Source organism: Carlito syrichta, unplaced genomic scaffold, assembly GCF_000164805.1.
Source record: "Carlito syrichta isolate Samal-C Ts95f unplaced genomic scaffold, Tarsius_syrichta-2.0.1 Scaffold122965, whole genome shotgun sequence".
NCBI lineage: Eukaryota > Metazoa > Chordata > Mammalia > Primates > Tarsiidae > Carlito > Carlito syrichta.
The window spans coordinates 29033-50447 of record NW_007067061.1 but is presented as its reverse complement, the minus strand read 5'-3'; the positions used below and the strand labels follow the sequence as shown (position 1 = coordinate 50447).

The window sequence follows — 21415 nt, the reverse complement described above, 5'->3', positions numbered from 1 at the left end:
ATTGATAGAGAAATAGTTAGGAAAATCTTAACTGGAAAATCTTGACATGAGAAGGGTGTATGCAGAAATGGTCCTAAAGGAGCTCTTGCATCACAACAATACACCAGCTAACATAGCATTATCTATGAGGGGGTTTTTAGCTGGTAAACAAATAACTGTACCAGAACATCATCCCTACTCATGTGATCTATCCCCCAATGACTTTTTTCTTTAGCTGAAGATAAAGGAAATATTGAAAGGAAGACATTTCGATGACATTCAGTACATCAAGGGTAATACAGTGACAGCTCTGATGACCTTCCAGAAAAAGTGTTCCAAAATTGCTTTGATGGGTGGACTAGGCATTGGAATCAGTGCATAACTTTCCAAAGGGAGTACTTCGAAGGTGACCAAGGTGATATTCAGCAATGAGGTATGTAGCACTTTTTCTAAGATGAGTTCACAAACTTAATTGTCAGACCTTGTATATAAGTTTTCCTGGTTGTTGTAGTATTAATATACTGGGAATGTGGGCTGGCTCACTGCCTTCTGTGGAGCTTGGTTGGTGGGGTTCTTTGGAAGCTAATCTTGGTTCTCAGGTTTGCTCCTGTCAACTTTCCTATTGTGTCATGTTGTTCAATCTCCAGGCCAGCAGCTGGTACCTTTGGGTAAGTGCTGTCTACTGCCAATGTGGATGGGTACTTACTTGATTCTGTTTACTGGGAGAAGCTCTCTGTTGTCTCAGGCAGTGAACTGATCTGTGGAGTGTGTAGTGGTTAATGGTTGTCCAAATTCCTCGGATGCAGGTAAGGAAACCCAGCGGAATACAGCTTTCACATCATACTTCTAGAAATGTCATCAGTGGGATGGATTTCCTACTGGGAAATGTCACCCTTTTTTGTCCCCATGTTGTATCATTGGCCTGGGCACTTGAGGAACACAAGATGATGATGAATTGACTTCTAAGCTCTTTACATGCTAGTCTAGAAACTGGAATTTGTAAAATCTCCATTTTTCTTTTAACCTTCTCCAATTAAGATTTATACCCCCAAGCACTCCACGAAAACTGTTAAACAAGATCCCCAGTGGCCTCTTGGATCTTGAGCAGTTATTAATATTCTCTCATGTATCTATACCCCTGTCTTCTAGATCCTTCGCTGTGTTCTCTAAACATGCTCAAGTCTCCATTCTAAAAGACCTTTATTTATTAAGGGGATTCTTCCCTAAGCACATTTTTTTCTCTATACTTCCTTTTCCAACAAAGCTTCTCCAAAGGGCAGTTTACTCTCTGGAGATAGTTTTGTCTCTAAGGAATATTCATTTACATTTACATTTTGACTCCTCCACTGAGAATTCATTTGTTGAGGTAAACAAATGAAAGTGTGTACCTACTTGCTACCATATTGTATGTACATATTTAGTTTTTCATTTCCTGGACCTTTGTGATGCTTTCTATTCTTTTGACTTCCAATATACCACTCTCTTGTTTTTCCTTCTACTTACGACCATTACTTTTGCTAAACCCTCTTTTATATCTACCCTATAAATATTGTGGCCTCTGTGGAGTTATATCTTTGGCTGTCTCCCACGCCATATTGTATCTATTCCTTAGTTGATCCTATTTTCTCTTACAAGTTTAAATCACTATGAACTAACAACTTCAAATTATCTTCTCCAAGCCAGATATTCTCTTCTTATTTCCATATTTGAACATATATCTGATGAGTGTCCATTTCCATCTGAATATCTCACAGGTATATCAAACTCAAAATGTCTCAAACTAAACTCATTGTCATTTTCCATCTCATTTTTTTCCTAATGGTTGCATTTACTGTCATCTACCATCTACCCAAACATGTAAGCCTGCAGCCTGAGAGTCATCCTAGACATCTCCATTTCTGTCATGCTCCATCTTCAGTCAGTCATCTAGCCCTTTCAGTGTCCATTTTTCCTTCTAAATATTCTTCTAATCCATCCTATCTTCTGCACATAACTACTCTCATTCTTGAGTTCAATGACTCATCATTACTTACCTAAATTACTAGCTAGAAGGGCATTGCTTCTGATGTAATTTCTGTATGGCTGCCAGAATGAGCTTTCAGAAACACAAATATAATCACATTTTTCTTCAGACAAAAAGCCTTCTGTACCTTCAAGTTGCCTTTAGGAGTTGCCAAACTTCTTCACCTGGAAAACAAACACTTTTTATAATTTGAATCAGAGTCTCACTCTGTCGCTCAGGCAAGAGTGCAGTGGCGTGCTCAGGGCTACTACAGCCTTGACCTGCTGGGCTCAGGTGATCCTTCCGCCTCAGCCTTCCAAGTAGCTGGAACTACTGGTGCACACCACCATGCTTGGCTAATTTTTTGATTTATTGTAGAGATGAGGTCTTTCCAAGTTACCCAGATTGGTCTCAAACTTCTAGTCTCAGGCAGTCCTCTCGCCTCAGCCTTCTGAAGTGCTGGGATTACAGGCATGATCCACCACATCTGGCCTCAATAAAAAAAATTATTGAATTAACTCTAGCTTTAGTTATTTATATTTTCTTTTTCTTTTCTTTTTTTTTGAGTTGGAATCTCACTCCTTTGCCCAGGCTGGAGTGCATTGGCACGCCAGAACTACAGACGCATGCTATCATGCCCGGCTATTTTTTACTTTATTGTAGAGATGAGGTCTTGCCAGGTTGCCTGGGGTGGTCTTGAACCCGTGGGCTCAGGCAATCTACTCACCTTGGCCTCCCAAAGAGCTGGGATTACAGGCTGAGCGACTGAGCCCGGCCAGTTATTTTCTTTGGTATCTATATTTTCTCTGGATACAGTGAGTATCATGATATCTGGCTGAAAGCAAACCTCCTGTCTCTTTGACTCTTTTTTCTGAGCTCAGGGTTGTACCATCTTCCCACTAGAGTTACTGTGGCAGGACATTTCCAATACCATTTGCCTTGTGTTTAATCTGTCTCTTCCAGTAAAGAATGTAGTGCACTTTGGTTTGGGTATCTTGGCATCTTCCCTTAGCCACCATGCCTTGACCACATTGTTTTGTTTTGTTTTTTCTCTTTTGGAAGGTGGGCGATAGGGGTGGGAGGTTTTCTTTCTCTCTCCAACCACACACATTTAATACATTTGATTAATAATAAATAGTGGTTTAGAGTTTGGGTTCTTGTTTAATACTGCCTGCCTTTACCTCACTACTTAACCATCTATGTGGATAAATTTATTAACTTCTCTGAGCTTTGATTTCCACATATATGAAATGGGATGAACAATAGCACCTATCTTATAGTGTTATTAAGAGGATTAAATACGATAACACATGTAGAGTGTAACACAGTGTTTACCATTCTGTCTTTTTTTCCTCATGTTGGCTTGGAACATATACCCTAGATAGCTGTTTTGGGACTCTGTGGATTGTTTTGCCCAACCCTCTGAGAATTATGTCTGATAATGAAGTATTATTTTATTTTTTATTTTTTTTTGAGTTGGAGTCTCGCTCTGTCGCCCAGACTGGAGTGCAAGTGGCCGCTCCCGGCCACCGCAGCCTCGACCTGCTGGGCTCCGGCGATCCTTCCGCCTCAGCCTTCCAAGTAGCTGGAACTACAGGCGCGTGCTACCACACCTGGCTAATTTTTTTTGATTTATTGTAGAGATGAGGTCTCACCAAATTGCCCAGGTGGGTCTCGAACCCGCGGGCTCAGGCAATTCACTCACCTCAGCCTCCCAAGGCACGGGATTACGGGCTGAGCCACCGAGCCTGGCTGTATTATTTTCTTTTAAGTGTATGTGTATATATTTTATGTGTATGTGTTATCATAAAAAAAAACGATTACAGTAATAGCACTCTTAGGCATTTATCCCAGAGAAATGAAAATTTATTTTCATGTGTTAACTTGTACACTAATTTTCATAGTAGCTTTATTTGTAATAGCCAAAGACTTAAAATTACTCACATGTCTTTCAGTGTGTGAATGGTTAGACAAATTGTGATACAGCTACACAGTTGGAATACTGCTCATCAATAAAAAGAGACAAACTATTGATACATGCAAACACTTGGATGGATCTTCAGAGAACTATGCTGAGTGAATAAGGCCAATCTCAGAAGACTACATACTGAATGGTTCTATAATGTACTTTAAAAAGTAAGTTGTAGAGATGGAGAGTAGGTTAGTGTTTGTCAAGAGTTAGGGATAGATGGAGAAGGGGTGGGTATGACTATAAAGGAATAGCTGAGAGGAGTCATATGCTATAGTGTGTATGTATCATGATTGTGGTAGTGGTTACACAAAGCTACGTATGTGATATAATCGCATATAGCCATGCATACACAATTTATAACTGTAGAACATGTGCATGGTATACATGTCTAACTACATATATAACTGGTATAATCTGAATAAGATCTGTGGATTGTACCAACATCAGTTTCCTGGTTTTGATGGCATACTATAGTTACTGTAAGATATTTAATTTGAGGAGAGTAGGTAAAAGGTTCATGGGACTTTCCTGTACATTTTTTATCACTTTCTCTGAATCTATAGTTATTTCACATTTTAAAAGTTTTTAAAAATTTCAACATTAAGGATCACCCATAATCCTATCATTCTATACTAGGCTATTTTTATTCCTTTATGTTTTCATCCCATCTTTGTCTGCATGCCCACATTGTTTAACATGTTTCTGATATTTTTACTTAATTTTTTATTCATCATTATATCAAATATTTTATACAATTCTTGCAAAAATTTTAATGGGACGAGATTTCAGATTCAGTTAATTTTTCTTGGACACTTAGTATGTGAAAGGAGACAGGGGCACATAATATCAATAAGGGTACCTGATCTCAAACCAGGTGAAATGAGGACCAAAGGGAGACCCAAACTTTACCTGTAAAATGACCGTTCATTTGGGGGGGAGGGGATGGGATTAACAGTAGCAAATATCTGTCTGGGGCTGGGAAAACACCTCTTATCAACAGGGTGCCTGAATGAAACGTAATTGTACACCTAACTCTTAACTGTACCTCACAAAACCATAATAAAAAATACTGATTAATTATTTTTAAAAAATGACCGTTCATGCACCTAATCCTGGATTGTACCCCACATCTTTAAAATGAAAAAAAAGATATTTAAATATAGAAAACCAGAAAATTACTTTATAAAAAATTATTTTATAAAAATTAGAAAATATGGATAAGAAAATCTGTATAAGCACAAGTATAAAATTAAACATTTAATAAAAACAAAAAAACTTTCAAAAAAAAAGCAAGGTACAAATCTAGTAGTCATAGTATTATTTTATTTATCTGCTTAATAGCCCATTGTAAAATTTCCCATTTTCTTCTATTATTAGTAGAATCTCAGGGAGTATCTTCGTGTATAAATACATTTTTTTTCTTTGTAAGATTTTTTAATTTTAAAGATGTGGGGTACAATTTCAGGGTTAGGTATACTAATGTTTATTATGCTGATGAGGTGTCCCCCCCCCCCGCCACCTCAGGTTCCCACTACTGTCAATTCCGTCCCCACCCATCCGGCAGTTTCCCCACTACTGCCAATGTGGCTGAATTTCAAGAGTGGGAATATGGATCAAAGGATACTGGTTCATACTTATACATCCCTGTTAGTTTTTTTATACTGCTTTCTAAAAGGGGATATGCATTGCAATCAGTAATATATAAGCATACTGGTTTTACCACAGCCATGCCAGCAGTCCATGTTTTGCAAATATACTGAGTATAAAATAGTGGCTTCGTGTCATTTTAAATGAACATTTCTGTCATTACTAGTGAAATTGAACTCTTCACATTTGTATTTCCTCGTATGTGAATTTTCTGTTCATATTATTTTACTACTTTATCTGTTGAAGTTGTGATGCTTTTTTTAATAAATGTCAAGAAGCTATTTATATTTTACAAGAATATTTTTATATTTATGATATTCCACTTATTAGAACAGATTTGAAGTTACTGTCATGGGTCACTTAATTATGGGGATATGTTCCAAGAAATGCCTCATTAGGTAATTTCATCATTGTGTGAACATCATAGATTGTACTTATACAGACCTAGATAGTATAGTCTACTACACACCCGGGCTATGTGGTGTAGCGTCTGCCTCCCACCACTGTTGTATATATGTGGTCCATCATTGACTGAAACAACATTATGTGGTCCATGACTGAATAAGAAAAAGCATCAAGGCTTCAGTAGATAAATGAATAACCTATTCTTAAATGCCTCCTGGGAAAAAGGTGATACCATTTTTGTGTCACCCCTTTTAGCCATATGTAATTTGCCTATATAATTTGTCACACTGATAGACTTTGAACTAAGGATTCCTGGATGACAGTATATGAAATGAAAACAACATTGGGCTGGAGATTTTATATTTGATGTGATCTTAGACACCTTGCCTTTGCTTCCTTTGTACATGAAAATCATGATACCTAAGGATATGGAGGTACACGTGTTAAAACCATGAGTTAAACTTTGAGTACAGATGAATTAAAGAGACTAACATCATAGAGCACCTCTTAAATATCTAAGATTATTTCCATGTTTCTGAAAACAAAAGGTGGTTTTTGTTTGTTTGTGGTCTTTAACCTCAGGTGTATAGGATTGAGTTCATCACATGTGCCTCAGTTCTTTGTATTAATACTTATCATCATTGGTTCGTGCAAAGCTATCTCTTGTTTTTATTTACTTATTTGGTTAGCCCTCTTTTTCCCATTTCATTCCCCTATCATAGACAAGCATACCGCATCGTAGACAAGCATTCTAATATTTATAATTGAATGTGTCCTCTAAAACATGATGGTTGTTTTTATATGCATGAATGTTTAATTTATATATAAATAGTGGTCTTCAATATATCACTGTTTCTTACTTTTTTCACTGTCATCATCTTTTTTTTTTTTTTGCTATGTGTACCTCTAACCCATTGCTTCTAATGGCTGCATAATATTCCACCACATCTGACCTGACTATTCTCAAAGTGATGGACATGTTCATCCTTATATATCTTCTTATGGATCTATATGAAAATTTATTTGGGTTCATTTTCAGGAATAGAATTGCTGAGTCATAGGGTATACACTTTTTACTTTAATTAGGTAGTGCTAGATTATCCTTATGAATGGCCCCACCTGTCTACACTCTCCTTCGTTGTAGTGGATGATGATTCCTGTGTCCCTATAACCCTGCCAACATAGCACTTACTTTCTGGCTTTCTAGTTTTTGACAATTTTAGAAACTTAAAGCAATATCTAGTTTTAATTTTCATTTATTTTATTACCAGTGTTTTTGAGCATCTCTTCATGGTTGTATGGTTCTGGGATTGCTTCTTACACAACTTGCATGTTCTTATACTTTATCTATTTTTTTATTAGGGCCTCTTTTTCATACTGAGTTGCAGGAGTTTCTTATAAATTCTAGATAATAACTCCTTGTTAGTTTTAGACATTGCACATATTTTCTCCCATTCTGTTATTAACTTTTAGAATGCCATTCCCTGCTGCTAGATCCAAGGTATTCTTTATTTTTTTTTCCCGAGTAACATAATAGTTTTATCTTTTACAAATAGATACATCTAGAGTCTGTCTACTTGTATATATAGTGTTAGGTAGCGATATGGTTTTGTCTTTCTTCATGTACTGTTTTCCCAGCACATTTAACAAATACTCTTACCCATCAATTTGTATTGCCATATCTATACTATATTAGGCCCCCATTTATATATCAGTCTGGTTTTGAGCTCTGGTCCTTTTCCGCTGGTCTGTTTTTCTTACAGTAGTACTGTGGGGGCTCCCTTCCCCACTGCTTTGAGTATATTTTAATACCTGGTAGAGCAAATATTTTCCTCTTTTCTTTTTTAAGGTTGGTTTAACTATTTGTGTGGTTTTATTCTTCTATGTATATTTAGAATAAGATGTTAGAAAATTCACTTTGAAATCTGACTGTAATTGTGTTGAATTTGTGGGTTAATTTGAGAGATAATTGGCATCTTTATAATATTAAGTTGCCCTGACCAAGAGCACAGACCTCTCTTCATTTCTTTAGATTATCTTCTACATGCTTTATTAAAGTTTTAAAGTAAAAGTCTTATATATGCTTGGTTAAACTAATTTCTAGATTTTATATAGTTTTTGTTGCCATTGTGAATGGTATTATTAATTGTATTTTCTAAGTGATCATTGCTGGTATAGAAAAATGCTATTGATTTTTGTAGGTTGATCTTATATCTGGTAACCTTGCTAATAATCTCCTCTCATATTAGTTCTAGTAGTTTATTGATTCTTTTTTTCCCATCTAGGTAGATGATAATCTCCCCTGTAAATGGTACCAAGTAGTGCACTTCCTTTCCATTCTTTGCATTTCTTAATTCCCCCTCTTTCTTCATAGTATTAGTCAGAATATTTAAAACAGTAGCAGTAATAGTTGGGGTCCAAATTGCCTTGCTCCTTATTTTAAATCTGCATTTAGTTTCTCTGTTATGCACAATGTTCTTCGTAGGTTTTTGGTATATAATCTTTACTAAGTTAAGGATGTTTATTTTTACTTCGAATTCTCATTCATCAAGAGTTATTATCATACATAGAATTGAACCGTATTAAATGATTTTTGGTGTCAATTGAGATATAATCTGATGTTTATCTTTTAATTTATTCACGTGATATATTGCATTGAAGTTTTCTGATGTTGAACTGTACTTGCTTTCTTGAGATAAATTGTACTTTGTTAAATATATTTTTAAAAAATATACTGTTGTATTCATCAACTTTTTTATTTGGCTTTTTTTGTATCTATGTTTCATAAGTGGAGGGCCTACATTTTCTTTTCTTCTAATTACATTTATTTGATTTTAGAATCAAGATTACATTATCCTCATAAAATAGACTGAGTAAACATTATTTATTTTCCAGTGACTGAAATCAATTGGATAAGGTCTTCATTAACTGTTTCTTGTACGTGTGGTAGAATTCACCTATGAAAGATTTGGGGCTGAGGTTTTAGATATGGGAAATCGTTGACTACCATTGCCATTTTATTTTTTTCTCTGGATTTTTAAATTTCATGTAAGTTTTCCAATGTATTAGCATATTGTTGTTCATAATACTTAAAATTTTTTGAATTTTTAATGTTTTCCCTTTTTCATTCTGCATTTTATTTAGTTGCATCCTTTCTCTTTAAAGTTCTATCCTATTAACCTCTTCAAAAAAATCATATTCTCATTTGTTAATCTTTTCTTTTGGTGTGTGGATATCAATCTCTGCAGGAGTCTCTGCTTATTGATTTTTGTCCTTTGTCATCTTACTAGTTTCTCTGTTATTTTGCTATTTTTACTATATTGAATACTTAGCTAGTTTATTTTTAACCTTTCTCATTTCATGATAAACGTACTTAATGCTATACATTTCCTTCATCTTTAGCTGTGTCCTACAAATTTTCATGTTATATCATTCATTTTGAAATAGTTCTTAATTTCCATTTAACCCAAAGTTAATTTAGTAATAAGCTATTTTATTTCCAAATGTATGATGCTAATTTTTGTCTATTATTTTGTTATTAATTTCTAATGTCATTGCGTTGTGGTTAGAGAACATTAGAATTTATTGAGTCTTCCTTTACAACTGTAATCATTGTCTCATTTTGGAAATGTTCTATTTGTTCTCTTGAATGATTCAATGCTCTGTTTGTTGGATATATGGGTCTACTCTCTATCTAATAACTTGAGCTTTTTAGTTGTAATGTATAGGTGTTCTATATCTTTATTTGACTTTTTTTTGTCTTCTTGACCTGTTAGTATCCATAGTAAAATGTCCAAATGCTCTTGTTTGTTTGTTTTTTCTCTCTGCAGTTCTGCTTGGTTGATATATTTTGAGACTGTATTATAAGATACATATACATATTTATGATCTTCTTGTCCTATTGTTCTTTGTCATGCATATTCTATTTTGTCAGCTATTGAAAATCTACCCCAGTTTTATTTTGGTTTATATTTGCCTGGTTTCTTTTTGTCCATCCTGTTATTTTCAACTTGTTTGTGTTGCTAAAGTGTATCTCTTCTAGTCTGAATATTGTTGAAAATTTTGTTTCAAACCATTTGATAAGTCTGCCTTTTGATTGGTAAGTTTAATTTATGTATATTTATTGTGATTACTCCTATATTTGGACTTATTTCTGGCATTTCATTTTTTACTTTCCATTTGTGGTACTCTTTTTGTCTTTCTTTTTTCCTGTTTCACTCTATTCCTGCCCTGGAATTTTCGATCTATCCTCATGTTATTTACCTGTATTGATTTTTTTTATGCATAAAACCTGCCCTTCCTTCTGACCAGATAAGTACCTCAGCACACTCTTAGGTATTATATATTTTTCACTCATACTGACACTATCATGTAAACATTGTTTAGAATTTTGATCCTTTCTAGAATGCATGTTTCTCTCTCACTTTTTTTATTTTAGATTTAAAGTTTTTGATGTTTATTTTTCTTAGCTATGTAATTGTTATTTAGTTTCTTAGCTACATAATTTTATTATGTTTTAGGTTTAGGGGGTACAAATGTATTACAGGACTAATTTAGGAAAAGTAATATAGATTATCCTAGTTTGCCATCTTGGCAGGAACTGGAAGGTCTCAAAGATGGTTTAAAACAAATTGATAGCATTTATCTTGCTTTGAATTGTCCCACTTTAATCACAGGTGGTGAGTTGATAACTTAATCAGTATTTTGTTCCTCAAATAACAGGTACAAAATGTGAAATTACTGGATCGTTACGTGGGTAAGAAACCAGCTAATGGGATTCTGTATCTTACTGCAACCCACTTGATCTATGTGGAGACTTCTGGTGCAGCCCGGAAAGAAACATGGGTATGTTCATGGGAAGAAATGCCAAAGGTTCTTAAAGAGTTGTACATACGTACTTTCTATATGGTGGTTTCTTGAAATTTCAAGTATCATTATTAGCTAGAGGACTCATGGCCTATACTTTGGGATGCATTGATTTAGACCATCTCTCTGTTCTAAGACAGGATTTCATGTGTGTGTGTGTGTGTGTGTGTGTGTGTGTGTGTGTGTGTATGTGTTTGTGTGTGTGTGTGTTTTATACCTTTAAATAATGTTTTCTAATTATTTCAGCACCCATAACTTACATTATGCTGACCCATCCTAAAGTAGCATCAGAAGTTAATCTTAACTTAATCATTAGCCAGACCTCTTCACTTAGTACAAATATAACATATATACGACATAGCACAGTGATTAAGATCACAGGCTTTAGAACCAGTCTGCCCATGTTGAAATCTCAGTTTCAGCACTTACTACCCCCAGATTTGTTCCTGCCAGTGGACTGAATCTGGAAGGGAGAACTTACATTTGTTTATTTCTGTATGTCAAAGGAGGCTTATTTACATTATTATTATTATTATTATCATTATTATTTGAGACAGGGTATCACTCTGTTGCCCAGGCTAGAGTGTAGTGATGCAATCTGGTCTCACTGCAGCCTCAACCTCCTGGGCTCAGGCAATCCTCCCACCTCAGCCTCCTGAGTAGCTGGGACTACAGGCACACGCCACCATGCCTGGTTAATTTTTGCATTTTTTGTAGAGATAGGGTCTTGCTTTGTTGCCAGGCTGGTCTCCAACTCCTGGGCTCAAGCAGTCCTCCCACCTCAGCCTCCCAAAGTGTTGGGATTACAGGTGTGGGCCATTGCACCCAGTCCCAATTAGTAATTATTAATGAAGTTCTTCCAGTCTTAGTCTGTTCCATCTTTCCTCCACCCTTCCCCATTTCACCACAACTGTTTGCCTGGCCCCTGAACTCGACGTTCAGTATTTTACTACCCAAACACATCTCCCATATTGACTCGTAGGACTTTGATTTTCTTGAGATAGGATACATTAATTTCTATTACATTATCAAGAGTTTTTGCAGCACCTCCAAAGCTGCCTTGGCAGGAATTGAGTTTGATAAAACAATTAAGATAGAAATTAAGGTAGGAAATTTTCCCTAGGAATATGTGAATCATCTCCATACCTGCTGCATTCTTAGATGGTGGATGTGTTTGAAAAATGTCATAAAAGAGGTGACTTTTACATATAAATTGGAGGCTGAGGCATGGGGATGTGAGAGAGAAGAAAAGAAATGTTAATTGGAATGTCATTTCAGGCACAGGTCAGGAATTTCGGAGAATAGAAAGAGCACATATAGGCTCTGTAGTTGCAGGAAATGTTAGATATGGATAGGAGAACATCAAAGACTAAAATACAAAACTGTGATTTTAGGACTTTTTTTCATCTATAAAGAGATAATTATATTATTTGGATACATTTTCTTTTATCAGTTCCCACGCTTTTTTTTTTTTCTGGAATCAGCATGGGCAGGAGTAATCATCCTATATTCTTTGCTTTACGGTCACCAGAGTCTAAAGTGTAATTTCCCACTCATGTTTCTTGTTAAATCCTACTTCCAGAACTAGATTTTTTAGAATTATTGGAGAAATAATCCTGGACTTGGGGTTAGACTGTCATGGTTCAAGTCCTGTTTGTGCCACTTCTTGGCTGTGTGACTTCTGATGAGTGTCGGTGACCAGCACTGACCAAGGGTGGGTTAGGACCCGCACCAGAGAATCTGGACAGCGAGAAGAAACTACTCGGAGGCAGTTCTTCTGGGAACAGTCTGATCAGGACTGGAGCCAATTTTATTCAAACCTTTTCCAACTTATATACCATTTTCTATACCCTCCAGCAGTGTGATAATCACTTACTGGGGGCGTACAAGTTCCGTGCTTTACAAACTATGCAACACAAGACCACCATGAGATCTGCAATTTCCAAGCAAACAATTCGAATTCCATGATGCCTGCCGTGCTTACATTAAGGTCACAGGTGCACAATTTCAATACAAATCGTTCAAAGTGTTTTCCATAATGTTCAATGAATCATTCATATTATACTCTTTGCTCTATACCCTGATTAATACAAAAAACTTTCCTGAGTTAACTCTAGGTTCAATCCAAGTTCACTGATTCCCAATATTTTTAACGATTAATATTATCAACTTAACACTATACTATAATCTATAAGTTTAGTTAAATGACTTAACTGTCAGTTATACTATTATCCTATTACGATTTAACGTAATGCCTTATAACTCAGTTAAAACTTATTCTTAAACTACAAAACTTTACTATAATTCATATGTTTCATATGTCTAAACTTTAATTTTTATATGATCTAGTTATTGGACTTTAATACTATGCTATATCCTATTAAGCTAATTCCTCATCATTAATTCTTTCATAAATCGTATAGTAACTATTACACTTGAATAATGTAGCAAAAGGAAACAAAACAGCAAGCATAGATTTACGCAGCTATGAGTATATATGTATATATTTTATCCTAACAAGTCTACTCTAAAAATCAAATAGTAGCTGTCACACTCTTGAACAAGGAAATGCAGGGTTGCCAAGATGGCGGCCATGGGCTGAAGCAGACAGAGTTTCGGTAATTAACGAAACAAAAGAAAACGTTCTACCTGGTTAGGGGCAGGGCGACAAAACTATCATGGTAATTTAGTTTCTAATCTTAGCCCTAGGGGAAACAGCTTTCGGAATAAGAGCTGACTACCCAGTCTACCAGGAAATAGAAGTTAAAAAATATCTAGAAAGAAGTAAAACTTAGAAAGACAGAGAAAAATAATTCTGCTATGCACTTTCCATCAGGTGTATTGAGATTTACTTATAAGTTTTACTGCCATATATGCACACTGGTCACTAATCACACGTCAATATTATAGGTATAACTGATATCCTATGTCAGAGGCGATCTTCCAGATGGCCTTTACAGGCCTCAGCCATGTAGCTATAGATGTTGGCTCTCAACAGATGAGGAATTTAATTCTCAGAGCTTTGATTTTTTTTACGTTCCTGAAATAGAACGATTATATATCAAAGGGCTCTCATAAGCATTAAATAGCTAATGGTCATGGACTACCTTGTGAATAATAAAGCACAATACCAATGACTAATCATTATTTTAATTAGCAATTTGGCAGAACAAAAAGAAGCCCTATTTTCCTCTGTAAAAATTATTCTGTAATTGTAAACTCCAGCATAGCATGCTATAAGTTATCTATTCTGAGCTGATTCACCAAAATTGTCCCACATACCTGTTAATCTTGTATCCTTAAATAGAGAGAAGTTTTCTAACATTGCACTCTGTTTCTCTTTGCTTTACCACTGTTACACTTTAGTTCTGTTTGTGAGAACCTAGCTGTGTCTTTAAGGATGGTTGTAGAGTATAGATGTGATCATATCTCTGGCCATACTGTTACCATTGCTGAGAATCAGGTACACTGATAGTGAGAGAGAGAATGCCCATCTGTATGTTTATACTGGTTCTTTTCTGTTTTGCAGATTGCACTCCATCACATTGCCACTGTGGAGAAGATGCCCATCACTAGCCTGGGCTGTCCCCTGACCCTCCACTGCAAGAATTTCCGGGTGGCCCACTTTGTTTTAGACTCTGACTTGGTGTGCCATGAGATTTATGTTTCACTGCTAAAGCTTTCTCAACCAGGTAGTTATAATAGTATTTTAATGTAAAACCATTTTAACTTTTTTATCAGAATGGTATAATGGCATTGAAGTTAGACACAGCAGGGTTTGGATCTGGGTTCTGCCACTTACCAGCTCCATGGTATTTGGGCAAGTTATATTACCTCTGCACTCAGCTTTCTCATCTATAAAAGTAGGGAGAGTAAAGCTCCCCAAAGGATTTGTTTTGAGTGTTGAATACATTCATGCATTAGTTTATAGTAGATGTTTAATAGATGTTTCCTTCTCTCTCCTTCCTTCCATTTAAGTATCAACTTGTAAACTTTTCTTCAGTTCATGAAGGAAGACTGCTTTGGAACAAAACTTGTTTCCTGGTGTCCTGCAGGCTTTATGTCTGGCCCACTATCCCCACCCTTATCTTCGGTTTTAACTAGAAGACTGGGGCAGTTCATCACAATCTTCACTAATGCAGTTATCCCTGCTTCCTCAAGCCTCTCCCTCTCATTCCCCATCTGCTACCCCTATGCAGCTAACCCATCAGCTTCCTCTGACTTTAATCTATGGAATTTTCATACTCTTACATTTTCCCTCCCATTTTCTTCCCCCTCTTTCCTCAGAATAATTCCTCAGCATTTGATGATATTTTATTGACAGAGTTACCTGCTGGTTGGCCCAGCATTTGATAAGGCTGTGGTAGACTCCATTCATCTCTGGAAATATCGTTGCCACATAAATCAGTCAAATGAGTTATTTGATTGCATGTTGAATCTTATGAAGGGCAGAAATAGGACTGACAGGGAGACAGAATAAATGGCCATTTATCAGCTAGAAGTTGATATCAGCCTGACAAGTAGAATGCAAGAACATTATTAATGTTGTGCAACATGTTAACAAGAGGTGCAATTAGGACATGGAAGCCCACTTAAAAACTTTTCTAAGATGCGAAACCCAACGCCAGTTCATTCTATTATCCAGCGTTCTTTTTTTATAGGAAGCCAGGCAGAAAGCTCTTACTTTTTATATATTGCTATTTAAGAAATTAAAACATTTTTAATAGAATAACCCAAAACAATATTACAGTTTTTATTCCTTACATAAAAGCAAATGTTTACACAAAACACTGTCTTTTTCTGGGACTTTCTGACAAACATTCCTTTTAGGAGCAGGAAATCTGGCCTTTATTTGCATTATTTGTTGATTTTTAAGTTTCACTCATCATTACTTTGTTTCTATACCTGTCTCTCTTCTCCAGCATTACCTGAAGATCTTTATGCTTTTTCTTATAATCCCAAATCCTCAAAAGAGATGAGGGAAAATGAATGGAAACTGATTGACCCAATATCAGACTTTGAACGTATGGGAATACCCAACAGGTACTGGACTATAACAGATGCTAACAGAAACTATGAGGTAATTTTGTTATTGTTGTACTTTTTGTACATTTAAGTAAAATGGCAGAATATCAGGAAACAAGGTTTCAAAAAAGAAAGAGAAAAGTCACTTTTAATCTCTTCCTTCTTTTTATTTGACATTCAGTCATTCAACAAACATTTATTTAGTACCTACTGTGCAAGAAGCACTGAGTCCGAAATCTCATGGTCTAAAGTATAAGGTGCTATGGGAGCATAGATAAGGATTATGAAAATCAGCCTGGGAGGCCAGAAACAGCTTAATGTTTTAGGGACTAGTCTTGTGAAGGAATTCTACCCTAATTTATTTAAATTTTTTAAAAACTTTATATTTTGAATTATGCACATATAGTAGTTTTACATATTTATGGGGTACATGCGGTATTTTAATATAAGCATACAATGTGCAATGATCAGATCAGGGTAATTGGGATACACCTATCACCTAAAACATTTATCATTTCTTTGAGTTAGGAACATTCTGATTCCACTCTTTTAGTTATTTTGAAATATATAATAAATTGTTAACTATAATCACCTTATTGTGCTACTGCATACTAGATCTTATTTTTCTATTTAACTGAATTTTTGTACCCATTAACCATACCCCTTTTGTCACTCCCTCCCTACTACCCTTCCCAGCCTCTGGTAACCACCATCATTCTGATCTATCTCAATGAGTTCAACTCTTAGCTTCTGTATATGAGCAGTGTCATGCAATATTTGTAATTCTGTGCTTGGGTTATTTCACTTAATATAATATCCTCAAGTGCCAACCATGTAGTTGCAAATGATAGGCTTTTGATTTTTTTATGGCTGAATACTATTTTATCATGTATATGTACCACATTTCCTTTATCCATTTATCCACTGATCAACACTTAGGTTGATTCCATATCTTGGCTATTGTGAATAGTGCTGCAATAAACATTGGAGTGCAGATATGAGGGAGAACCCCAAAACCCCCGTAATTATCTTTTGGAAGATGGGCCTCTTATAGTACACTTGGAATTTGTCCCTCTGGATCAAACAGTCTACCAAAATTTTTGTTTGTTTGTTTTGTTTTGTTTTGTTTGAGTTAGAGTCTCACTCTGTCACCCAGGCTGGAGTGCAGTGACACACTCATGGCCACTGCAGCCTTGACCTGCTAGGCTCAGGCAATCCTTCCATCTCAGTCTTCCAAGTAGCTGGAACTACAGGCATGCGCTACCATGCCTGGCTTATTTTTTTATTTATTGTAGAGACGAGGTCTCACCAAGTTGCCCAGGCTGGTCTGGAACTATCTGGAAGTTTTGAGAAGGTCGCATCACAATTTGCAGAAGAAATGTCTCGTGTTTTGGCAAACAGGTGATGGGTTCTTCTACCATGACAATGCATCTGCCCACACTGCACTGAGTGTTCAGCAGTTTTTGATGTAAAAAACGGCATGACCCCTATGTCCTACCCTCCCTATTCACTTGATCTTGCCCTGAGCGACTTTTTTTTGTTGCTTCCTTGAGTGAAAAAAATCCTCAAAGGGAAATGTTTTGCCAGTCTGGAAAAGGTGAAACAAAAAATGGCAGAAGCACTAAAAGGCATCAAAATTGATGAGTTAATAAACTGTTTCAAGCAGTGGAAAAAGTGTCTTGACAAGTGTATTGCATCAAATGGAGGATACTTTGAAGGTGATTGAAATTTAAACATGTAAAAGTAAATACACACTTTTGTATAAATAAGTTCTGTTTTTTTGAGGGGCCCCCTCATATCTCTTCAATATACTTATTTCCTTACTTTTGGATATATACCCATTAGTGGGAATACTGAATCATATGGTAGCTCTATTTTTAGTTTTTTGAGGTGCCTCCATATTGTTCCCCATAGTGCCTGTACTAATAGACTTTTCCACCAACAGTGTAAGAAGATTCCTCTTTCTTCACACTTTTGCTAGCATTTGTTATTGCCTGTCTTTTGGTAAAAGCCATTTTAACTGGGGTGAGATATCTTATTATAGTTTTGATATACATTTCTCTGATGATTAGTGATATTGAGCATTTTTTCATATACCATATGCAAGGCCATTTGCATGTCTTCTTTTGATAAACATCTATTCAGGCCCTTTGCCCATAATTTAACAGGGTTATTTTTTTTTCTGACTATTAAGTTGAGTTCTTTATATATTCTGGTTATTAATCCTTTGTCATATGAGTAGCTTGCAAATATTTTCTCCTACTCTACACTTTGTTGTTTTTCCTGTCTCCACACTTTGTTGATTGTTTTCTTTGCTGTGCAAAAGCTTTTTAGCTTGATATGATACCATTTGTCCATTTTGGTTTGGTTGCCTGTGCTTTCGAGGTCTTACTCAAGAAATCTTTGCCCAGATCAATGTCCTGGAGTGCATCCCCAAAGTTTTCTTGTAGTATTTTCATAGCTTCACATCTTAGATTTAAGTCTTTAGTATATTTTGATTTGATTTTAATATATGGAAAGAGATAGTTTAATTCTTCTGGATATGGATATCCAATTTATCTATCACCATTTATTGAGGAGACTTGTCGTTTCCCCAAAGTGTTTTTGGTGCCTTCGTCAAAAATGTGTTGACTGTAAATGCGTAGATTTATTTCTGGGTTTCTATCCTAATATATACTGAGGGAAAAGAGAGGAAGTCCGGAAGTGAAGCCAGATCATGAAGGGCTTATGGCCAAATTAAGGAATTTGAATATTATCCTGAAGACAATTGGGAGCCACAAAGATATTTTAAGCTTGAAAGGAACATGAATCTATTTGTATTTTAGAAAAATAACTTTGTTATTGGTGTGGAGAATTTGTTTGCTGGAGCTAAGGATGCAGTAGAATGATATATGAAGTTATGAGAACCTGAACTAAGACAATGACTGCAAATGGAGATAAGGAGGTGGTTTTGAAATGCATTTAGGTGGTAGAACTGAAAGAACCTGGTGACATTAAATGTGGCTGGGAAAAGGAGGAGGAGCTTAGTATGTATCCCAGGTTTTCTAATTTCTTGCTTTAGTAACCAAGTGAGTAGTGGTGATGTTAGCCAAGATAAGGACCACAAGAAGATGAAGAGTGTCTTCAGTTTTACACTTGACTTCAAGATTATTCAAAAAATCAAGTAATTGATATCAAACACTTGGGTCTGGATCTCAAGAAAGAGCTCTGGACTGAATATAGAGGTTGGGCAATGTGTTGGGGGTCCCTACAACCATTACTCAAGTTTTGTGGTACCCTAAGAGGACTCACAGGACTTGGCATATAGTCATACTTAAGGCTATGGTTTATTACAGTGAAAGGATACAAAGCAAGATCAGCCAAGGAAAAAGGTGCATAGGACGAAGTCTAGAGAAGATCAGGTAAAAGCTGCCAGAGTTCTCTCCAAGTGGAACCACACGGAATACACTGAATAATTCCAGCAACAAATTGTGGCAACACATGTGAAGTGTTGTCTACCAGGGAAGCTCGTTAGATTCAGTGTTCAGTGCTTTTATTAGGTGCTGCCCATATAGGTACCTACTATCTGCCTAGTGTTTACAGATGCCCAGAAGGAAAGCAGTTATTCTTGATAAGCCACATTGTACAAACAGTTAAGGCACAATGAGCCACTCTTACCAGTTAGAAAATGGTGGACACCCTCCTGAAATCCAATTTCCCTTACATCAGCCCTGAGCCAATTTTGCAAGTAGGCCTTTTGAAGGGTAGCAGTCAAATCTGCTTTGATAACTTTTCTGAACAGAGAGAGAATCATTGGTGTTTAAGTGATATCTCTGAATTGTTGGATCTTCAAGTTATTTTTAGCATTTTGCTATCATAATAAGAATGTAATTGTAATAGCTTTCTGATGATTTACATTTGAATATCCACAAGGTATGAGGATTGATGAACTGTCACTAGGTAAGGCCATCTGTGAGGTGGCTTATTAGGGTCATGCTTGATAGGAATGAGTAGAGGTGAGGCAAATTCTGTCCAGTTTAAATATGTGTCTACTCCCCCAAATGAGGTCTGAAATATACATGTTGGTCCTTTGAATATGTATGCCCTTCTGAACTGAATGGGGAAGCTCCATTTACTTATCTTTATATGACCTTCCTCTCCAAAGTTTACGTCCAGGTAAGGGGGGTGGGTAGAAACTATTTTCTTTCTCAAATGGTCTACATTCTGGGGACACTGACTTTAATGAGTTACAAAGCATTCTTGATCTCTCTACCTTGAACTGTTTTTTGTTTTTTTTTTGCCTGTTCATTTTGTATTTGCTTGATCTGTTGTCAGATGTTTGGGGGGAATGATTAGAGTTAATTTTGCAGTGTCAAGTCTGTGCTGCTATTATGTTTTGTTGCTGTTTCTTTGGAAATTTGCATTTTGGTAACCACTAAGAGCTGACAAGTTTAAGAAAACGTGTTAGTCTTTTTATAGAGTAAGTCACACCTAAAATATCAACACTTTCACCCCCCAGACTAGTGTTTTAAAGGCCCTCCAGAGATGCATACTAGGAAATTATGCAGTTTATAACAGAGTACATCATATTTCCTCGTCCTCTACTTGTCTGACGTATATTTGAGTCTGTTTTAATTTATTTGTTTACAGTCTACATTGTTTGCTCTGATAGGCAAATGTAGGAATTTCAGGAGAGGGTTGTTTGTATGTTTCTACCTATGATTTTAGTTATTGTAAAGGTATGTTTTGTTCTTGTATGTCTCAATACCTTCCTTTCTGGAAAATAATAGCAAACTTGTAAAAACTTCTATACCAAGGATATTTTTGTTACTATTTCTGAAAATGGATGGTTCTGGATGGTAAATACTAGACAGCTAATGCTTGAATGATTAGTGATTCCAGCTTGTTGCTAGCAAGTGAAAAATGTCTTAAAATCTGAGGTTATTTTTATTACTATTATTGTTATTATTATTAGATATGCAGTACCTATCCTCCTGAATTAGTGGTTCCTAAATCTGTTACCTTGGGAATGGTGGTTGGAAGTTCGAAGTTCAGAAGTAAAGAACGTGTTCCTGTGCTCTCCTACCTCTACAAAGAGAACAATGTGAGTTAAGTAGATTCTCCAAATGAAAACTAAACTTGGCTCTGGAAGACTTGTGTTTTAAGTCCCACCCTACCACTTATTAGCTGTGTGACCTCAAGCAAGTTATTTGACTTCTCTGAAGGTTTTTGAGATGGTCACATGAGGGAAAAATATATGTGTACTTTGTAAATTGTAAAGTGTTGTATAGATGTTAAGTGACATTTTAGTGTGCTCATTTGTTTCTTTCATTTTCTGTGGGTTCCTGCTTGGTGAGAAGTTGTGAAATGGAGGGAAGTTAGTTATATGAGAGGATATTTGGGGACAGTGGCCTCCCACTAGAATGTGGATATCCTTGATACTTTCCCATTGCTTTTCATATAGTTTCAGGTGGTAGGAAGAGAGCACTTGGCTCTTCCATATTTGAGACCCCTTATTTAGGAAGTGATAGTAGTTCTCA

At 36.0% G+C, this 21415-nt stretch overlaps 1 protein-coding gene across 1 annotated transcript in view; it reads left to right on the top strand.

Moving 5' to 3' along the window:
- The first annotated feature begins 758 nt into the window (after positions 1-758).
- MTMR8 (myotubularin related protein 8) overlaps positions 759-21415 on the top strand; it is a 47278-nt gene continuing 26621 nt past the window's right edge. The window contains exons 1-5 of the mRNA XM_008048240.2: positions 759-785; positions 10728-10850; positions 14401-14563; positions 15794-15951; positions 20851-20979. Of these exons, the coding sequence (XP_008046431.1) occupies positions 759-785; positions 10728-10850; positions 14401-14563; positions 15794-15951; positions 20851-20979 (600 nt within the window). The remainder of the gene's footprint in view (positions 786-10727; positions 10851-14400; positions 14564-15793; positions 15952-20850; positions 20980-21415) is intronic.